The sequence below is a fragment of the Thermobia domestica genome, chromosome 3 (assembly GCF_964235325.1).
Source record: "Thermobia domestica chromosome 3, izTheDome1.hap1.1, whole genome shotgun sequence".
Lineage (NCBI taxonomy): Eukaryota > Metazoa > Arthropoda > Insecta > Zygentoma > Lepismatidae > Thermobia > Thermobia domestica.
Window position 1 is genome coordinate 69,607,866 of NC_137456.1, and position 22,675 is coordinate 69,630,540.

The 22,675-nt window shown below is 34.0% G+C and overlaps 1 protein-coding gene across 3 annotated transcripts in view; it reads left to right on the top strand.

Moving 5' to 3' along the window:
* M6 (neuronal membrane glycoprotein M6) overlaps positions 1 to 20,745 on the top strand; it is a 60,897-nt gene extending 40,152 nt beyond the window's left edge. For all 3 annotated transcript variants that reach the window (XM_081751058.1, XM_081751059.1, XM_081751057.1), the window contains exons 3-6: positions 985 to 1,144; positions 4,642 to 4,792; positions 10,616 to 10,764; positions 17,454 to 20,745. In XM_081751058.1, coding sequence (XP_081607184.1) covers positions 985 to 1,144; positions 4,642 to 4,792; positions 10,616 to 10,764; positions 17,454 to 17,582 — 589 coding nt within the window. In that variant the 3' untranslated portion in view covers positions 17,583 to 20,745. The remainder of the gene's footprint in view (positions 1 to 984; positions 1,145 to 4,641; positions 4,793 to 10,615; positions 10,765 to 17,453) is intronic.
* The last annotated feature ends 1,930 nt before the right edge of the window (positions 20,746 to 22,675 follow it).

Sequence of the window (22,675 nt, forward strand, 5' to 3'; positions counted from 1 at the left end):
TGTGTGTGTGTGTGTGTATTGATGGTATTACGAATATTGCCTAATTATTATATACGTATATTCAAATCGTAAGACTTGTAACCTGTGCTCGGAGTGGAATACCTACGGAAGTGGTGTGTTTCAGTACAAATCAAAGTAAGCATACCCCCTTGTTATCCTGGAAATTTTCATACGTAATGGCTAACACGAGAAAAGCATTCAGAGATAGTGGTACTCTGATCGTAATTGCCATGAGGTAGACATATGTTATACTCTCGAATACAACCACGTCGAACACTGCTTGTAACCGCTGCTAAGTGATAATATAGTGACGTTGTGACCTGGCTCACTTGTTTGAATTCGCCAAATCATATTTTCTAATTGGATTTTTAGCTTTTCTCTGTATCTCGTAAATAATATCTGTTAATCGTTGTGAATAATTTTGGAGCTCGCTGGATCTTTTTTTAACACCTGCTACAGCTACAAACATTTTTTTTAATTATTTTTTTTTAACATTGTTGCCCTGTGAAAATTACAAAAGCGCAGAATGATCTGAGAAACAATAACATCTCCGTAATTTACCCATTATTTTCCTTAAAAAAAATCGTAAGCGAAAATTTTATCTACAGCTATCCGTTTATTAACGGATATCGGTGATTAATATTTATTGTTTATTTCCATAAAATCACTGTTGTTTTTCCACTTAAATGTTTAGAAACACATGTAAAGACTTGACATAACTAATTCACCTCTTCGAAAAACTGTCTTTTGAAATGAAAATATTTGATATGTAAATTTGATAACTTATTCCAATTTTTTGTAACGCCATATGGTATTGTGCTTCAGATAAGATCTCAGCAGAAATTAATGTCGTATAACCTTCAGCAGTACGTATGCGTACTTAGTTGTTTTCTTACAGAACTTTCTTGTAAAAACATGACAATACAATAGAGAATTATCTTGAAATGTTATAAAATAAAAACTGTAATTATTGTTTTATTTCAGGTTACAAGCAGTGCAGCTGGTGTTCGTAACTATTGGTGCTAGTATGGTAGCTCTTGGGTTAATGATACTATTTGTTGGATGCTTAGCTACCGGGGCAACAAGGCAAAAAGTTTACCGTGCTTGGCGGGCACGGGTTGGAGGACGGATCTCTTGTGCTGTAGTAAGTTATACATTATACCATCAATTATCTGTAATAATAGGTAGGATTCCTTCTGTTCTGAATCACTAAATTAAATTCACATATTACTAGTGGAATTAGTCGCATATAATGTGTATATACAGGGTGTTACAAAAATTTGTCATAATATTTTGAGAATATATTCCTTACATCAAAATAAGAAAAAATTCATTATGGACGTATGGTCGGAAGAGCATAGTTTCCAAGGATGTTATAAAATACAGAATCTGCCCATACGTATCTTTATCATATGAACTCAGTGAAGCCAAAAAACAACTGAGCATCGTCTGAGCCGGCACGTCTGATGGGTTACTCTCGTTTCCGCCATGATTGTTGGCTCGAAACATTGCGATCTTAGTGGCGCGGAGTGGGCAGAGTAGGTGTGGCGAAGCTGTGATGTATGGATTCACGATTTTGTTGTATGGGCAGATCCTCTATTTTATAACATCCTTGATAGTTTCGTAGTTATAGGGTGGCAAAAACATTAAAAAAAAAAAAAAAAAAAATGAAATTTAAAGATTCATAGTTCCACTACTATAGGAATGATCGTAGTCGGTTAAGACATCACTGAGGAACTAGTATGTGAACTATCCAAATATTCATCTTTCACAACCTCCGGTATTTGCACAATCATTTTTAAAGAGGCTCTTTGAGAGTACTTGATCACTTTCCACCTACCTTTCTAAAAATTGGTGTGCAAGTACTGGAGCATTCTTAAATATGGATATTTGGATAGTTCACATACCAGTTCCTCAGTGAGTCTTGACCCGACTACAAAATATCCCATATTAGTAAAGCTATGAACTTTCAAAGTTCACATATTCCGCGTTTTGGGCACCCTATAACTCCGAAACTATCCACTTTTGAACACAGGTCCATATGAACTTTTTTTTCTTATTCTGATGTGAGGAATCTGTTCCCAAAATATTGTGACACATTTTTGTAACACCCTGTATATTATACACGTAGTAAGTATGAGTTAATTTTGAAAATGGATGTCATACTGATGCTCAGTAATTATCATTGACCAGGTTAGTAGCGTACACAGAATTTCATTGAGGGAAAGTGGTTCAAGCCCCCAAATTCATATCTTTTCAGGTCTTTTGTATACATATCTTAATATGATATGTACATTTTTATAATATGTTGTTAAAGATGGAGTTGAAACTAGGAATCTCTCTGTGTACGCCACTGGACCAGATCATATATTTTGTAGCAGTTTTAAAGCTTTGCCATGCCACTTTCCCTCCATTCACCGATCAAATTTTCCTCTTTTTGTAAATTACAACTAGAACTGTTTCCTTATTTTTCTGTGTGTGGTGGAAACTTTCCAAGATATTTTCATATTGTTTCCTTTTAGAGAAAAATAATATTTTGAGTGGTATTTCGTGTATGTTTTTTTTGGGTACATACTTTTCTCATAACAATAGTTTTCCTAGATTCTTTTTCATTATCCTGTCTCAGTTTTGTACAATAATTAAAAAGCACACCATTGTTAACATGCAACAAGTTTGTAATGCATGTAAATACTAATATTGCAATGTATTCATCAGATCTATGTATGTTTCTTTCTCTGTCGTAACTTCAGTTGAGTATCTATAGGTGCAGAGCTAGATCCCAGTCATCTATATACGTTCGTTTGCAGAATATATAATAATGTAAGAAATAAAGGATGTGTGTTGATATTGCCTTATTGGTGGCTGTGCACTTAATATAGTTTTCTTCTTCTCTACCTCATTCAAGGTTTGATATTTTAAATGGTGTAGACAGGTCCAAATATTATTTCAGTAATCTCAGCAATATCACCAAATGTTATTTCGATAATTTTCATTATGTAATCGCATAAGTGAAAGTCTATACAAATGTCTTAACAACAGTTGTTATAAATTCTTTTCGTTACATCCTTAAATCATGTCGTATTGGAGATTGCTTCCCTTTTATAATTGTACTAGCTGAAATACACGTTCTTCACAAGAAGAATACGTTTATGATTGTTCTTCGCCAAGAATGTAAACCTTTTCCTCCCTTACATTACGCATTTCAAAATGAAATGATAACGACCTATGTCGGACCAAGTGCTAACTGTATTCAAAAATTCATTTCAAATAGTTTTTCGTGATGAAATTTCTTCAAAGATATTTTTATATACTGAGAGAAAAAAAATTGAAATTGCTCCTCTCCCGTTAAAAGCGAAATTTCCGGAAACCCAGTGGCACATGTCCACTTCTATTGAATAAGGAGTTTAAATACAAAATTTCACATTCCTAACGTGTCTCTAATCTTAAATGATTTCAAGGTATGACCATCTTAATGTAACATTGGCAACCCCACTCACTTTTCTTCCTATCTATGGGATATGTCAAAAACCGCAGAAAAAAATTAAACCTTCCAGTTTTACGTCCCACGTGTTTGCCGTGTACGCTAGGGGATACAGTGATTATGGAAATTAATGAAATGGAAATGGATAAAGCGGAACGAAACAGGAAAACCCCAAGAAAACTGACTCAGACGGTGTTTTTCCACCACAAAGCCCATCTGACGCGAGTTGAATGCGCCTACGTACTAGAGATGAACGCTTTACTACTGAGGCACGTGACGTCCCTTTAAAAAAAAAATCTGAAACACGTCTTTAATTATTTTAGATGAGAAGTCTAAATACCAAATTTCTTGTCTTTAAGCTTAAGGGACTTTAAGAGGTGGTCATCTTATTATAACAATTACAGGTTCCACTCTTTTTCCTTTCTTCTAGAGGAAATAGCAAAAAATGCTGAAACGAATCTTTACTTTAAATGAAAAGTCTAAATACCAAATTTCATGTCTCTAACTCTAAGGGATTTCGAGATATAGCCATCTTGTTATAAGTATTGAAAAATTAATTCTTATTTTTTACGCCTCTGGAAAACATCATGAAACGCCAAAACCTATTTTTAATTATTTTAAATAAAAAGTACAAATACCAAATTTCGTATCTCTAACCATAATAGTTTCCGATATATGGACTTTTAAAATAATAATTGCCCCTCCTGTTTTCCCCTTTTCATGCTAGATATATAAAAAAAAAAACTTTTTATGATATTTTATATCGCAAATATTATGTGCTGTTCAAATTTGAAGTTTCAAGCTCCTTGGGCGCCGATTAGTAAGACACTTAGGACTTCTTTTATATAGAGATACATTTTTTGCCCATCATCTTGAGAAGACCCAGCCAAGGGATAAGGATTTTTTTTTATTTTATTTTATTTTTTTTTTTTTATAAATATTAATAGCATTGTGTTCATATTAACTGTAGCATAGCATTGTTTGAAATTAGTGTATCAATCAGTCAAATCTTCTGGAAATTTCTTCCATATAGTAATTGTAGATAATTTCTTGTTTCATTTGCACTGTGTTGATTAATTATGTTTGTAATAGTTCATTGACATTTAAAACTGTAAAAATAACTAGGTTTGCTACTTATGAAATTCTGTTCTTTCTTTTAGTTCATGAGCATCACATATGTTCTTCAACTGGCTTGGTTATTGATTTTGTGCTTCCTTGTGATTGTGACATTGATATTCACCATCTTCTGGGCAATGTGTTCAAGCAATAGAGTACAAGTGGAGCAGAATTGCATCGATCTGACACAGTTTGGTAAGATACATCACTCTATTGTTATTGTAAGGAATGTTTGAAAAAGATTGGCATTGGCGCGGCGTTTCACTGCTCTTAACTGTAACTCACTGACGCTATCTCTCAACGCGAGAATCCTTGTATCAGAAGCCTTAATAGTTTTGTAATCATACAGGGTGGCCCGAAAGTAGGTATACATCCCTGCATTGATCAAGTATAACATTCTAGTTTATGGGTTAACCCTTTCACAGAGGAAGTCGACTTTTGTCGACAGAAAGAAAATTTCCTTAACATGCGAATGTCGACTATAGTCGACGTGTTGAAATTTGTTTGTCCGTATCTTGGCTTTGTCGAGAGTAGTCGCCAAACCTGTACCGTTCAATTTTTTGTGCTCTATTGTTTTCGATAAACAATATAAAAATCACACAGAAAACCTTTGGCGACTACAATCGACAAAACCAAGATACAGACAAATTTTAACACGTCGACTATAATCGACATTCGCAGGTTAGGGAAATTTTCTTTCCGTCGCCTTCCACAGTGAAAGGGTTAATTTGCTTCGGCCTTCCGAGCTTAAGATGTAAGTAAAAACACATTAAGAACAAATAATAAAGAAACTAAGTCTATCTGATGGATAACAATAAGAAATTACATTAAATGCAATAAGCTGATCAGTACGATACTGTATACCTACTTTTGGGCCACCTTGTAATGTGCACAGCTAAGCTTAGCAGTTGATGGAAGTGTGTGTGTATATTCGCTGTCTCGAAAGATTCACGATATCTGATTATCGTTAACAGCTTACGCCATTAATTTTTTTGTGTTTCTAAATAAGAACAGTTCGACTAACTGGCATTCGTGATATCTCGAGCTTGTTTCCAGTTACAGCATTAACTGTAGAAATTATCAATACTGTAGTGTCATTATTCCGTGCCCCATGTTTCACTGTACGATAGCTTCCACAAATATTTAAAATATCGATGAGGAGCACTCTTATTATTCATTGTGTTCCTCTACACGAAAGATGTTTGTCATGAGCAATATCACTCCGGGTGTATTGTTACAACTCGTAGGTAAAAACGGAGTGAGACAATCTATATGGAACCGAAACAAGATCAAAATCGATGCCAGTACAGAAGTCAGAAACAGAGGTCATTAGTTATCACCTTTTTCAATTGCAAGAGAATGATGTACATGCACGCAGAGGTGCAAGTTGTACTACAGATACATTTTACAACAGTTAGTGAAAAATCACACACCCAAACAAAGCATAGAACTTGTTGGAAAGTGGAAGCTTCATCACGACAATGCAAGGCCGCTTGTCTCGTTTATGTAGGAACTAAATTCCTGTATACAAAATGGCATCTCTGTGGTACCACATCCACCTTATAGCCCTGATTCTGAACTTTACCCATATTTTTTTCTATATTCTGTGATCAAGAAGGAAAAAAAAAGATAGCGAAAGTGTTCGAAGAGAGTGTCAAGCGACTGTCGACGAATGATTTCCTTTGCGCTTTTCAGGCGTTGGATTCGTGGATAAAATTTTTAACAAGTACGTGATTATTGCGCAATCTCAATTCCAGATAATGAATTTTAATATTTCTTTCCGAATCATAACAATTACAAGTCTCTTAAGATCTGTGCTGCTCTTTTCGCATTTTCTTTGTTGTCTGTTTACAACTCATTGACAATAAAGAATTAGATAATTTTGAAAACGTGAACTATTTAATACAAAAAATACTTACCTGGAAGAGTTGTTTCCTAGATTTTTTATGTTCTTTATTGTCATTGTTACTTTTTAAAAAATCGAAAGTGAATGACGAAACAACGAAAACAAAACATATTCACTAGTTTTTGCATTGACATTTGTAGTTGTTTTACATAATATATTACGGAGTTGGATTAAATAAAACGAAAAATACTGTACAAATTTAAAAATTTGGTTCGTTTGTGAATCTCTCCAGATTATATAGGAAGATTAAATGTGAAGAATTTGTTGTTTATTTATAAAACAAGTTCAATAAGGTTTGCACCTTCGATTGCCGCTAATGAAATTTTACAGTTTATTTACATCTGCCGTGTCCGTAGTCAAGGCTTTGAACATTGAGCGCTATTTTCATCTTAATTCCAGTTTCCTGTCATTCCGAAGATAGGTTTATTTTCACAGCTTTGAAAACTCTAGCTTCCTTACATTACCTGTTTCCCAGCATTGCATTGTAGCTAAATAGTTAGTATTCCTGTCTTTAGCTCTGGAGACCCCGTGTAGTACATGCGGTACCTGGTTCGGATCTCACGTTAAACTGTCTTGGTCCTGGAAACGACCATAAACTAAATTCTCGTGTTCTACTGCCTACAAAGGCTGGGTAGGTGACATGTAGTGGGTGAAATGTAACGAGCATATTAGTGTTTTTTTTTTTTTTTTTTTTTTTAATTAGAAGATTACTGCTTATTAACTTAAATAGCTCCACAATTGATGTTGGATCAACACCGAAGACTTTCGTGTCATCACATACGATCAAACCCGGGAGCATGTGAACATTCAGTTACATGCGAGCACTAAACGAAACTAATGATATTTTCCATTGTGAAAACTTTGCTTTTAACAGGCTTGAATCTAATTTAAACTACTCGCTGAGCAAAACAACACGTTTATTGTAAATATGAATGACGTGTAACAGTTTCGCCAACTATTCACTTGGCTATCTACAGTGGTTCTACAAAGATACTTTGTAATTTTTCAGCAATGTCATCTGACTTAAGATCCGATTAACACTACTCGCTGAACAAAACAATACGTTTATTCTAAATATTAATAACGTGTAACAGTTTCGCAAACTATCCACTTTGATTTCATCAGACACTATGAATACACAGGTAGTGACAGATTTAATATAAGAGACAGAAAAAAAAAAACTGATTCCTGATTGGCTACCATAGGCTACAACAACCAATTCCCTTTCACCAGAAACCAAAATATAAAATAGAAACAAACATCGGTAATTCCCTTTCCTTCCTATTTGTAAATTAGATTAGGCCTAGTTATAAGATAGGTATGTATACAGTACAAACAAGGGGGGAAAGGGAATGATCGATTTTTGTTTGTGTTTTATGTCTTGGTTTCTGGTGAAAGGGGATTGGCTGTTGTAGCCTGTGGTAGCCAATCAGGACTCAGGGAATTTTTTTTTCGCTGTCTCTTTCATAGTGTCTAATGAAGTCAAAATGGATAGTTGGCGGAACTGTTACAAGTCAATATTTTTTTTTTTTTTACAATAAACGTAGTGTTTTGCACAGCGGGTAGTTTAAATCAGAAAATAATAATATCAAAATTTTTCTGATGGCATGTTTTGTATTAAAATCTTTATGAGGAACGTGCTAGTGGGCCTTATAAGATTGTAATGTTAGCACGTATGCCTATCCGTCCGTCCGTTACTTTGAAAGATAATTCTTGAACGAAAACATTTTTTCAGTAGACAGAACGATTATCGGCCGAGTTCGTTAGTGGTGTGACTTTAACGGTGGCTATCTATATCTCATTCATTCATAAATGCATGTTTCGCGTCATGCTAAGATGCAAACCTCAAAACAAGTAAAGAGTCACACCTAGGCAAAAATATTTACATATTCTTAATCCTTATTGTAAACGCAAGCCCATTCCTTCGTAATTTTACGCTTCAGGTGATCCTCTTTAATGTCTTAAGCAGATTTTGTGTTGAAAATATTATCGCATCAACTGAAAATTGGTTTGATTTAATATTCGTAAGAAATGTGTTGGCACTATGATGTAAAGCGTGGGAAATAAAAATATTTCCGTATCGGAATGTGGATGTAGTTTACTGGTGTCACCGAAAATTTTTACCCGTCGTCATTTTAGGTTACTGTAAGAACCAAGTCACATACGAAGGGCTGTCAAAAAGTTGCCGGAATTCTGTTGTAGCCCTTTATTATCACAATATAAGTACACATTTACTTAATCGCTGTCAAAGTTGGCACCTTCGGAACACACACACACACACACACACACTTGTTCGACTATTCCTGCGATTGGTGGAAACACCGAGGGAAGGCCTCTTCTGGTATCTTCCGAAATTCAGCCATCGCGAAAGAGCCAAACATCCGATGGTGCTAAACTGTTTTTAAGGCTATCAAACTCTCTGAATCAGATTTTCTCAAATTTGCACATGAGTTTGATGTTTGCGCATTGCTCGATCTGTGAAATTGCGCCGACTGATCACGACACACTCCTCCGTTCAGCTACGTTACTAGGACCCTGCCTGTTATGACCTTTCCACACTTGTTAAATTCAGAATTATGCAACCTAGGAACTGTACTGTACAAGATCCATTGTGATGGCATCACAAATGCCAAAATTACAACAGCATTCCGGGAACTTTTTGACTGCTCCATGTATTACGATTTTGATTTATAGCATTTTATTTAACGTGGAAGGAGAGACTTAACTGTGACCAGTTTATCTCCTACCTAAATATTTAAAGGGTCTTCACTCGTTGGTTTGGGGTTGCTTTAAAGACAAACTCAAATGTGATGATACTAATACTGAGACCTAAGGGGACACTATCTTTTTGTTGTTACCTCCTCACGAAATAGAAGTAAGAATTACTTGGGAATTTGTTATCCGCTTGTCACTGTTCCTTTTCTTTCAAAACCAAAATCATATTCCAGGTTTTCCATTTAATAGCTCTTCATTGCGTCTCAAACGAGGACACTCACTGCCATACTATTTATCTCCTAGTCAAAATTTTGAGAAGGAATAATTTTTTAACTATTGTTACACCAATGTGTTTGCGTAGTTAAGAAAGAATACGAACTTCCTGAGATGTCCACTGTAAAAGGGTGCCAAAAGGGAAGTAAACAGGTAGTTGGATAAAGAAAAGTTGAAAAATAAAGAAATTCAAATTATAAGATTATTATACGTGGATTCCATCGATTTATCCGAAAATTAGAATGTGTAGGTTTAGTACGATACCACAAACAAAATAGGGCAAGAAGCTGTGGATTCTTGATAGATAAGTTCCAAGAAAATAAAAGAGAGAGTGAGATCTGGAAAGAGGATTTACCGAGGAAGACACATATTGAAAGCTTTAAATAGCGACTACAAAAGGAGATTAAATATGAAGCGGAATTTTTACTAAAGAAAATATGAGGATTTAGAAGAATTAGGAAAAGTATGAAAATAGGATCAAATATATATGAAGGCAAGTGAAATTCATAGGAAATAAGTCTTATTTTTATAATAGATTAGAAGGGGGTACGATGGTTCAGTGATAGAACGCTTACCTCTGGTACGTGGGGTCCCTGGTTCTATTCCCGGTTAAGCAAGTTTGTGGTGGACAATATCATGTCCGTGGATTTTCTCGGGGTAGTCCCGTTTCCTCCCACATTTCATTCCACCAGTTTTTCCTTCATTTTTCACGTGCAGTAATCATCCGTCTCCCTTGCCGTAAGGGCATAATCGTAGGACGTTAAACTGAAATATTTCATTTCATTTTGTAATAGGTCAGTGGAGGACAGGTTTTGTTGCCAAGCATGTTTACTGTTTTATCAGTCTCAAAGATCGTTATTCAACTGAAGTTAGTCTTTTGGTATTATTTTCCATTTTATCGTTGTGTGTGCGTTGAGATCTGAGTATTTTGCTTGATTTTTTAAAGAAACTTATATTAAAATCAGTCTTCACGAATCTAGAGTTATTATTATACTGATGCCCTATATTATTTAGATTACATGTTCATATTTGCATAAAAAGATGTATTTGATTTGGGATTATAGGGCATCAATATAGATATATTTGTTGTAATCGTATTTTTCTTTCTCCGTTTTCAATTTTAGATTTTCTGTTTCCAAACAATACAAACGTGAATGACATGAAAGTGTGTGGAATGCACGAAATCAAACTTTTTTGTAAGGATTATGTTGAAAAAGCAGAAGTGATGTTCATTTTAGCAACAGTTGCCTCTTTTCTAGTTATATTAAGTTTGGTAAGTATTTCTTTAGAAAGTAATATATACTTAGAGAAAATTGTTTCGTAATTTTGAGGTAGTAATGGAGAAGAGTGAGTTACAATGGGACTACTTCATACTCTTGTAAATACACTTCGTTGCTTTCAGTGGAAAAGGAATACACGTTCTTACTCTATTAATACATGTTCTTACTGTCTTCTAAATAATAATGATAATATAGTTATGTCAATGGGTAGTTCCCCCCTCTCTGGATTTTCAAAAGGAGTTTGGTTCTTTGAAATACATGTCAAACCATATTAGATTTTCTTACTTACCCCTATAGTATTTAATATTTTACTATAGTTAATAAAGTAATGCAATGTACGTCAATATTAATTGCATTAAATTAAATATTATGTCATCGTGATGTGTATATTCGCGACTTCGCATATGTGTCAGTCATTTGTACCCCCCTCCCCATTGGAAAAAAATCCAACGGGAGTTTCTGGTTTTATCTATACCCAGAGTACATTTAATATTAAAAGATATTCTTTCCTTAATTTTATTATTTAATTGTCATAGGTCTTTAAGGTTCAGTATAGTATCACTTGAAATCGAGCGAATCGAACACATAAATCAAACCTGATACTGATATAGAATGCTCTGAGGTAGTAGTAGTAAATAATACTTCCTATATTTCGAACAACGCGTTGTTCGTCATCTTTGTGAGGTGTGAAATTATTGCCTCTTGCCTTGACTATATTTTGAAGCCAAGTACTTGACCAATGTATTATATATCACACGATTTTATAGAATATATAAACACTTTTAAGTTAATCTTTTCGTGTGAAAATTAATGTTTATTCGAGGAATGTTTCCAAAGTTCTGGGAATCTTAATAACAATACAATGCGGACTAGCAATAACAATTATTAGTACTAGACAAATCCTGATACGTTTATCGAGCGATCTCACTCACAGCCAGTCAATACGATTCAACCGCTTCGGAAGTATAGACGTGTTTCTAAGGTGTTTACGCTGCCACAGTGGAAGATGCTGTAAAACCTTAAACATATATTATTTGCTTTTTGTGAAAAGAATAAAATTATCAAAGATTATTAGATGTTTGTGTGAAAGTTTGAAGGCTGCAGCATATAAAAGCACAATGTATCGCTGGGTTTATCAATTCAAAACTGGTAGAGCGAGTATAGACGAGCACGCGCGGACGACCTAACACTGCGATAATTGACACAAACATTACTGCTATAAAGAGATTTAATGAATGACACACGAGTTGCTATTCGTGAGATTAATGCAAGTGTGGACATTGGTACACGGCAAGTTATGAGGTCTGCACGATTAAAGCGTGACCAAGGTTCCAGTGTGTTGGACACCTTGACTGCGGGGTCAGAACATAAACTGAATAGATTTACCGTCATCTTTTAAGACCTTTTACAACTTACTGCCGACCAATTTTTGCTAGGTTAATGAGAACAGAATGAACCTGGATTTCATACTTTAATCTAAGAAATTATGCAGATTGATAATACCCCACCTGCTTTTAAACCTTGTGCAGTTTCTTCAGTTGACGAGGTAATAATTACTATGTTTTGAGATTGTGGTAGGGTAATCGTAATGTACTACTTACCGAACCATTAAAGTCAGGGAAATACTTCAGAATATACTGAATATACATTTTGCTGCATCTACAATATTTCAAAAACTGATTTTGCATCTCCTAGTATTCAAAAATAGAATGTTGAAGTTTTAAAACAACACTGAGTCATCGGTAAGCTACCTTTCGTATTTTATAGTCTGTCATTTGTATAATTTTGTACTAGAAGTGACGTTACAAGAGCAGCAATGAGCATTGAAGGTTCAATAAGATGTCATTAAACTCGTATACAGATATTGGTGAGACATTCAGACTGATGTTTCAAGATAATTCAATAGCCTCAACCTTTAAATTGGAGGCAGAAAAGTGTAAATATGTAATTATCTTGATCTCAAAACTCGATGAGATCAGTGTGATGTGATTTGTTTCGATGAGTCACTTAATAAGATTTGTCAGAGGGACCAGATGGACATATTTGTAAAATATTTTTATATTAGTAGAACTAGAGTGTATGCTCAGTATTTTCAACAGTCTCTCTTTCGGTAGAGCTACATTATAAATCAAACTTCATTGCATGACTCAAACCATTGCAAGAAATAACATTCTTTGAGTCTCAATGAGTGGCCCCAATGTGAATTTGAGTTTCGTGAGAAAATTAAAGATGTTGATCCTGGTGAGGAAAAAAAAAAAAAAAAAAAAAAAAAAACTGATTAAAAACAGTGTTTACAGCAGGCTTCATGTAGAGATTAAATCTGGGATAGAAGCTGCCAAATGAGATTGAGATAGTTTCTTGTGAGATACATATTTAATTTCCAATAATCCTCTAGTCCTGTGTGCTGAATTTACCACTCTGACTGAAAAAAAACGCATTTTCCTCAAGTAACTGTACAAAATGACTTGAAAATGTCCTTTCCATTAATAAAATTTTGACTATTTTCGAAGATATTAAGGAATTTATTAACAATCGGAAATCCTTCAACATCAAATCATTAAGAAATGTTTCAACTCGAATTAACCCCTTGCACTAAAATGACGAGTCTAGTTCGTCATGGCCTCTCGATGCCAAATCGCACAATGACGAGCTACACTTGTCATAAAATTTAAATTATTGTAGCATCACGTAGGGTTACTATATTGATATTTTGAAAGTTATATAATGATAAACCATCTATAATACACTTTTATAACTTATACTTCAATTATCAGAATTCAGAAAATAAATCGTAGTGGAAGGGGTTAAAGACGTCGTTATAAAGTGTAAATTGGTATTTTTCAATAGTATTTCTGTGGAATGCGGGCATTTTTGAGAAAATTTTAAATCTCTAAACCACTTCCCCATATTTATGTTCAGATGTGCAACTTGCTCTTCACAGTTTGTAGAAGAGATTCATAAAGTCAAACAAAAAAATACCACAACCAGTGAAATCTCTTTGAATTTTTATGACAAAGCAGATTTACGTAACTTGAAAAGTATCAATATGGGCTTTCAGATTAAAAGAATTCTTCAAGAAGTAACTTCAAATGAAACTGAGATTCAAAGATTCGAATTAAGAGTGTTAGATCATCCTCATCAAAATGCTGAAGTGAACTTCAAAACATTTGAACAACAGCGTGTTCATCTTGACTTGACAATTTTTATTATTCCATAATGCTAGTAAATAAACTTATTCCAAATTGTGGCAGATTGTTAAATTAGGCTTGATATTTTCATATGGGTATGCTGTTGTGGAGAGTATGTTTATGTAATTAAAAACTTACTTACAGAAAATTTACATGTATGTAATCTAGTCTCATAGAGAGCAGTGAAAATGCAGATTTCATGAATGTATTCAGAAAGTTCCTGTTAATCAAGCGATAGTAACAAACATTAGAGCTGCCTACAGAAGATATGAATAACATCTCAAAGAATCAAGGCAAATTTAGAAAGATGATAAGAAAAATGCTGGAAAAAAAGGTATTTTTGGAAATAAAGCTTGAGAAGCGCCGGAAGATGTTAAAACTTCAAGCTTTGAAAGAAGAGCAAATTAAATAAAAAAATAAAAATGGTCCAAAAGAAAATAAGTAGGTTTTGGTTGTGTATAATCGAAGAGATAGGCCAAATTATGATATATGTTCATGAGGTTATTCAGAATGCCAACATATTGCAGATATTATTAGTAAATAATTATCGTTCAGTATTAGTATTTTAATGTATTTAAAATACAAGAAGCTTGACCCTCAATAAGTATTCACAATAAGAAAGTAAGTTTATACTATGTTTTACAAAATGGAAAGGAGAGCATTAGACTGAAGAGAACGATTAAAAAGTGGATGTTTTTCTGAGTACAGCCATAAGTGATATTGTTCACGAGTCAGGGAAAATTTATTTTTTCAGTCTTGGAAATTAAGGGTAAATCAGGAAAATCAAGATTAGAATTTCAGTGTGAATACTGGGCAGTCGCTTGTCAAAAAATGTTCTGGAAAACTGCATGCGAGACTTTTACCGCAGCAAGACAATCAAGACCTCATACAGCTCGCGAAACAAATGTTTTAAGGCAACAATTACTTCCACATAGTCCCTACATGCGTTGCTTGACAACATATGTGTCTTTTTGAGTTGGAAAAAAAAACGTGGTTTGCTTTTCCAGAATTTAATGTAAAACAGGCTGAAAATATGTAAATAAAAGACCTCTTTTTTTTGTTTGTTTGTTTAATCTTGTTGTTGTTGAAGAATGCCTTAAGAAGGTACTTTCATACTGGGACACACGCATACAATTAAATGGACAACACATTGAAAATCTGTACTATAATATAAATGCAAACTAGTAACTAACTAACTAACTAAACAAACAAATTCTTAGATCATTGAAAACATCTTTCATATTTATAAGAAAAAGTGCTAGTACCGTTGCTCATTGAGTTTTTATCATTCAAAATAATACAAGATCTCTTGACAATGCATACTGAATTCTATTGCTATTACTACTAATAATAAATTTGTAAAAATGATACTAATAAAACTATAAATTCAAAATCACACGAGCTTTTTCCGCTAGTCTAGTGGGATGTGCGTCTTTGTACACAGGGTCCTGGATTCGATTCCTGGTGGGACAGCATTGAATGCATTGCAATGTTCCCATCCCACCTTATATTAAAGGTCCACGTCTCATATAGCCTCAGTGCTGAAAAGGGACGCTAAACTTCAATAAACAAACAAAAAATCTCATTTGATTGAACTCGCATAACTTTTTCGTTAGTTCATAGCAGGCACGTAGCCAAGGGGTTGGTCCGGACCCCCCTTCGAAACCATGAGTGGAAAAATTAAGGAAGGATGAAACAAAAAAGAAACGAGAAAAAGAAGAATCTGCGTTAAAAATACAAAGTTACAACAAGCGTTTGGTTACTCTTTCTTATGAGGAGCTTTGTGTGGAGGAAATGGGGGGAAGGATCAAGTTAAAAATGGGTATTATTTTAACGGAGCATTCCGAATACCATCTAGCTCTATGATAATCCGATGTACTACAAATGACAATCGATAAACCGGTTCGATCAGATAGACTCTTAGATAGAACTAAAGAAATGCCCACAATCACCAATTATACGAGCCTGGCAACAGATTCCAGTTACACTTGTTAAAGAAATTTTTCAATTTCGCAGCAACACTAATCTATTTTAAATGATGTTTTTACTGCTGAAAGAAATCTCATTGATATCTTTGACGGCATTAAAACGAAGATAAGAAAAAGAAGACAAGAAGAACCGAGTTTGAATGACCTCGGAAGATTATAACTTTTTCAATACTTTTTTAATATTCTTTTACTCGAGATTTCTTCAGAGTTTGTTATTAAAATACCATATTTATCCGTGTATGCCGCGCACCTTTTCTGCACAAAAACGAAGACAAGAAACAGGGTGCGCGGCATTCACGAGGAAATGTAGAATTGACTGAGCTACCAAGCATTTAATTTCACGGGGAGTTTTTATTAACCTAATATTGGAATATTGTGAGTAATTTTACAAGAGTAGAAAAGTTTTAATATAAAATGACAAGTTACAGCTCATCTTTCCTCTTTGCATCAACCGGCCTTTCAAGAACCACTTGTGGCGACTGTACACTGAATGGATGGCAACTGCAGTACACGAAATTACGCCAACTGGCCGAATTAAGAAACCTGCACTTCGCCTTTTGTGTGAATGGATTATTAAAGCATGGAATTCAATTCCAGAGGATCTTGTCGTCCGCAGCTTTAAAAAATGCTGCATTTCCAATGCCAGCGATGGGAGCGAAGACTTTATTTAGTCCGATGGTGATACGTGCTCCAGCTCCTCGGCGACGAAGAAAGCTAGGCACGGGAGTTATTTCTGTTAATAATCATAGTATTGTTGGATTGTCTCTGTGTATAACAATTTTAATGATTAAAAGTAGGATGAAAAATACATTGCACCTTTTTTTTTTTCCAGAAAATTGATGTGCGCTGCTTACACGAGTTTTTTTTTTTTTTTTTTTTTTTTTTTTTTTTTTTTTTTTTTTTTTTTTCACGTTCCAGAAATTGGCGCGCGGCAAACACGCGTAAATACGGTACTTACTAACATATCCTCATTTTATTGTCCTAACAAACCAATATACGTTACTAATGAAATAGTTTAGAATGATCGAGCCCCTGGTGTGAAAACCGCAGTATTTCTTCACGGACCCCCCTATTACCCATGCCTGGTTCACAGACAATTTTGAATTAAATATTTTTCTGGTTAAAGATATTCTTCAGAGATACCTTTAAATTTGACTCTCGATTCTTCCTTTTCTACTTAAACCATTTCATATTCTTTCCCTGTTTTCTTCTAGACTCTTTCTGTCGTGGTACTTACATTCATAGTAGTTGATGCTGCGTTTCCACATCTCGTTGAGAAAAATCTTGTAGTTTTCCATTTCTTAAGCAATTCATAGCATGAAATTGTTCAGACATCCAAAGTTGATCTGAAAAATAGGTTTATAAAGAAAAGAAACTAGCGATTCCTGTAGAGAAAGAGTGAATTAAGCAATTAAAGTTGTTAGTAAAGTTAAATTTAGCCTGAATGGTACATTCAAACTTAATCTAAAAATTGTAATAGCACTAATTATGTATTAATTATTGCAGGCCCATTACTTGATGTGCCTTGCAGCAAACTATGCTCATATTAGAGACCATGAGAAGTTCCAAGAATTGCAGGAGCTGCAGTATCTTCACGATCCAGACATGTCTACACATTCAAAAGACCGCTTCTAGGATACAGCCAAAGAAATCTTTAGAGAAGAAACCTGGGAGTCACAAGCATAGTTGTTTATAAACACCTGAACTAGGTAGTTGGTTGATCTCTAATGGGGAGGAAAGGTTGGGAGAACATACCTGAAACTTCGGATAAACTATACTTTCATTTGCTGTCATGGCAATGTCTTCGGGCTTATAATCTTAATTGGAACGCTCACTTATCTTATTTTGTATGTAATGCAAATCAAAGCAGGAAGGATAATTTTGATGTAAAGAACTTATTTTCTTATGTGTTCATTTTTGACGTATGACGTATGGTAGGATTGTAGATCGAATATTAATTTTAAAACTTTTTAGATTGCATATTTATAAACTTGCTGCGTCTATAATAATGTTTGCATTTTTTAATGTATGATTTTTTTTATATATATTAAGTTGGATTTAACTTAATGATTTTGTGTAGATATTTGTTTTGACTCTTGACATACAGCGTGTATAGCGATGAGTAGTGTACGAGTGTATACTAGAAATGTTCTTTTATATATATGTTTATATATGTAGGTGATGGTTTGAAAAGTATCTGGATATTTTTTAATATATAAAACAACGAAGGAATAATTTGTCAGTATGAAGATTGACTACAATTTGTCTAACACACAATTTTGAGAAGATCGATAAAATATAGAAGTCATGAAATTCGAAATTGCCATGCTTTCTGTCAAAATGTAGCATTTCAGACGTATTTTATGAGCACAGGTGAATCAACAGCTCGTAAGGAACGTAATTTCACTAACAGTTCCAAAAACTACTGCTACCTCAGAATATACTCGTATTTCATTTGGTAAACTTGCATTTGAGAATACCACGAGTTTCTATACCGCTTGTTGATTTTTTAATTTTACCAAAATACATCAAACACGTACGTATAATTGAATTACTAATGATCGAAAGATAATCATGTTTGGCTCAAATCCTTAAAATACGTTTGTGATTTTGGTAGCAAATTTATGGAACACTCTTCGATGATTATTATTATTTTTTTTTTCTATAAATGTTATCTGTGCTTTTGCTTTAGAAACCAGGACTACAGATTATTGTACAGAATTTAAAAGGTCAGTGAATGCTATTCGCCAGAGTATTCTAGTGTTTCTTCATAACTTTATAAACACTTCTTAATTGCACAAAAAGTGTGTTTGCATGTCGTGTTTCTTCAATTTTTTCTTTGTCTTACATATAATAAACTGTATAGTAATACATAAGAGTGCTTTCGTTTTACATTCCGTAACAGCAATCCAGTCGTATTTCGCAAGTATTCGTTTAAGGATAGTTGGGACCAAACTGGAGAAATAATAATAATAATAATAATAATAACACGTGTTAGAACAACATAATCTTGTGCTCATACCTGTGTAAGATCTTTTATATAGAAAACTACTGATATCTTGTACAATCCGCGGCAAAAAAAAAAAAAAAAAAAAAAAAAAAACTGCAACATGAGCATATAAGTTTATTGTGAAATGACGAAGTGTTTTGCTCCAAAATAAGTGTGCACGGGAGGAGACCGAGGTTTATCCTGGCATGATTCGTTCCACTTAAAAGTTATGTTGATTGCCTGTGCTGTTAGGCGTAGTTTCACAATAAACTTACATCCTCATGTTGCAGGTTTTTTGCCGCGGATTGTACCACATAGTTCTATGTCCGTTTAAATCAGTGTTCCGACAGAGCACAAATAACTGATTTAATTATATTACGATTTTGTGCCATGTTAAATATATTTTTCTCGGTCGGTTCTTAGTTACTACTGTAGGTGAGATGTGTTAATTAGGGCAGCAATTATGACAACGCACAATAATAAGTTTTCAAGGGATGGTCATTCCGAACTTGAGTCCCTTCACTACTGTTTGGCTTGTTTTTATTTCTCCATTACTTAATTTGCATACTGAATAGGAAGTTAAATTTTTGACAAAAAAAATTTCAATACTCATATTCAAAATTCAGATCTACCTCGAAATTTTCTTTCTCTAATAAGTAGTGATTTATGAATTCCAGTAGAAATTCTGTCACTTAAAAGATTCATAATAGGGAATTTGTACTCGTAAAATTGATAAAAGAAAATTTAGAAGAGGGAATCCATTTTTGAATATGTGTATGTGTGTGCGTGTACAAAGAGCAGGCCAGGTATATTCAAAAGCAGATGTAGATTGAACGAATAATCGGTCTTGATAGCGGTATTAATAAAGAATATTTGACATGTCTTTACGAAAATATTTGTTCGCATGCTGTATTTTATTGTAATTTGTAAAATTTTTAAAACTTAAATTCCAAATCGATAACTCTTCAAATTGTCCTCCAAAATATAAGGAAATAGAGCATCAACATAAATGTATGCTGTAACAAATAGTTATCATTTCCGTAGTACTGCAAGCACAAATGATCAAGCCAATATCAGCGTACTTTTTAAAGTATTATCGTTATTTTTAACTTCACGCAACATCAGTGTGCAATTACAGATTGTACTAAAGTAACATACAGTCTATAATGTCCTCCGTTGTATGAGTGATTTGTAACTAAGTCTTTTTAGTTGAAGATAAACTTCAGATGAGTTGTATTGAGCTTTGGTACGGTGCCTACTTTTCTGTACGGTGAATCAGCTAGTGTACATTCCTTGCTTTATGCTTTGCACTTATTATTCATAGATACTTTTCTGTCGTCTATCTGTAGCCTACAGTGCTTGGTTTCCAAATATCCATTATATTTTTCTCGTTTAGATGTTTACGAAAATTATGAACAACGAGACATGTTGTCTCCCAATTTTTCCTGTGAGAGGTGACTCGTGGAGTTCTTTTCTGGGGATTTCTTTGGTTAAGTATTTTTCATGGAAACTTCAGAAGAGTTATATATATATAATTCTTTTGTAGGATCCATGGGAAGTATTTACAAGGAAAGCAGCTATTTTTTACTATATATAAGTTAAGATTATAAATGTGTATATGATATATTTTTACTGTGAATTATTACATTACTTGTTGACTGACTGAAGTAGACATACCATGTAGAGCAATGATGAACGATTTATACATATATATTTATACTTATTCTTCTTCAACAGTTTGTTCTAGCTGTACATGTAGTGAAGATTTTGTAAGAAAATAAAGTTTATCATGTCTATAATTTTTATTCATGTGTTGTATTATTCATTTATTTATTTATTGTAAAATAAATCCTTAATTTTTAAAGTAAGCAACAGTTTGAAAGACAGAATTAAAACAACTCCTCCTTACAAAATAAATTGCAATAGCCCAGCGTTTCCCAACCTTTTTCAACTTGCGGCACACTACGGGTGTTACTTGGATTCTCGCGGCACACTTATAGATATTATTATTTGTCAATACAAAACACAGTGGTATTATTTCTGTGATTATTGATCTTACAGAGAAGAAAGCTCGATCACTGGTTTTTCCCCGTGGTAAATCATGCTTATTTTTCATTCTAATTTAAAAATAGAGAACAATTGCAATGAAATATTGGACTCAGGTTTTTCAAAATACACTTTCTTTTTGAAAACTGTATCCAACCTTTTACTAAGAAGGAAGATCAGTAAATAACGAACGAACGAACAAATCTCTTTTACTTTTAAAACACAAATGTAGGTAATTTGTCGAAAGGATTAAATGATATTTTAAATTTTCAAGTTACGAAATAGTCTGCAATAATAAAGAAGCAATAATGATTATAACAATGATAATCGTTTTTTTTTTCAACATTAGAAATGTACAGAACAATAACCTGGTATGAAACTTAAAATTGTAGATTCATAGTAGAGGTTCACAGTAATGTGAAATACAAATTTACATTTTCCCCTACGTTTTGCAATTTGATTGCTATGAAATTAATAATTTTGTTTCGATTCCTCGGGGCACACCAGCGGCCCATTCACGGCACACCGGTTGGGAAACGCTGCAATAGCCATTACCTCTAAATGTGTCGTTCTTATGGGAGAATTGATTTATAATCAACAGCCAAATAAAATCCGGACGTTGCGTCGTACACGTTGATGAGCTGATTCAAAGCAACAAGGTTTGTATTGTGAGTCGGTTATATCGCTACTATAATCGATATCAGTGATATGACAGTATATTAAATCATTCATCTTGTCAGTGGGGTACTCTCAGCCTCTCTTCAAAACAAAATATCGTTCGTCGTCAACGTCTACTATCTCGCTAGACAATCAATGTAACTGTAGACTCGCAGCAGTTGTGAAAAACGTGCATAAAAAATTGAAAACTTGATCCAGTGTTCGTAAATCATTCTGCTACACGACAACTCGAAGCTAAAGATCATCCGGGCACTATTATCTGATTGGGTTAGAAAATGTTGATGTATCGTATATTCCCCGATATTGCACCATCAGTGTATTATCACTTGTTCCATTCATTCGACAACCATTTAGAGGTAATAATTTGAAACCCTTGTCGAGAAGCTCATGCATTGAATGACACCTGGTGTACACTTTATATGCTGAGTTCTACTTTAGTGGAACCCATAGTCTGTTCGTACGTTGGAGACGGGTTAATGTACACGAACGTCTCAGGTGGGAGGACAGAGGGAACGTATCCTCCTCCACAATATTTTTTGTAGGGCAGCAAATGGATGAAGGCTAAAAGTACTTATATGGAAGAAGTATAGAAATAAAGAGAATAAGTGAGTGTTATATATGTTATTAAATAGTAACATTAGACCTACATTGTGTTTCTGCTTACATGAAAGTTGTCCTCTCGGTGCCGTTGTATGATGGAAGTAAAACTAGAGAGGTGAAGAAAGACTACAATTAATGGATAGTATTAAAGCATATAGTTGCTGTTAAGACATGGCCTTTGTGTATAGAAACTTCAAAATTTGCAGCAGGTTGCATATTGCAATACGAGAAATAGATAAAAGGAGCACAATTATCAATAAAACCAGCCAAATATCCGCCTATGCAGATGACATTGCCATCTTGGCGAGAATACGAACTCAGGAAGCTTTACAACGAACTAGAGGAACTTACGAATCCACTGAGGCTGCAAGTAAACATTTAAAAAAAACAAAATACATGCACATAACATCAGATA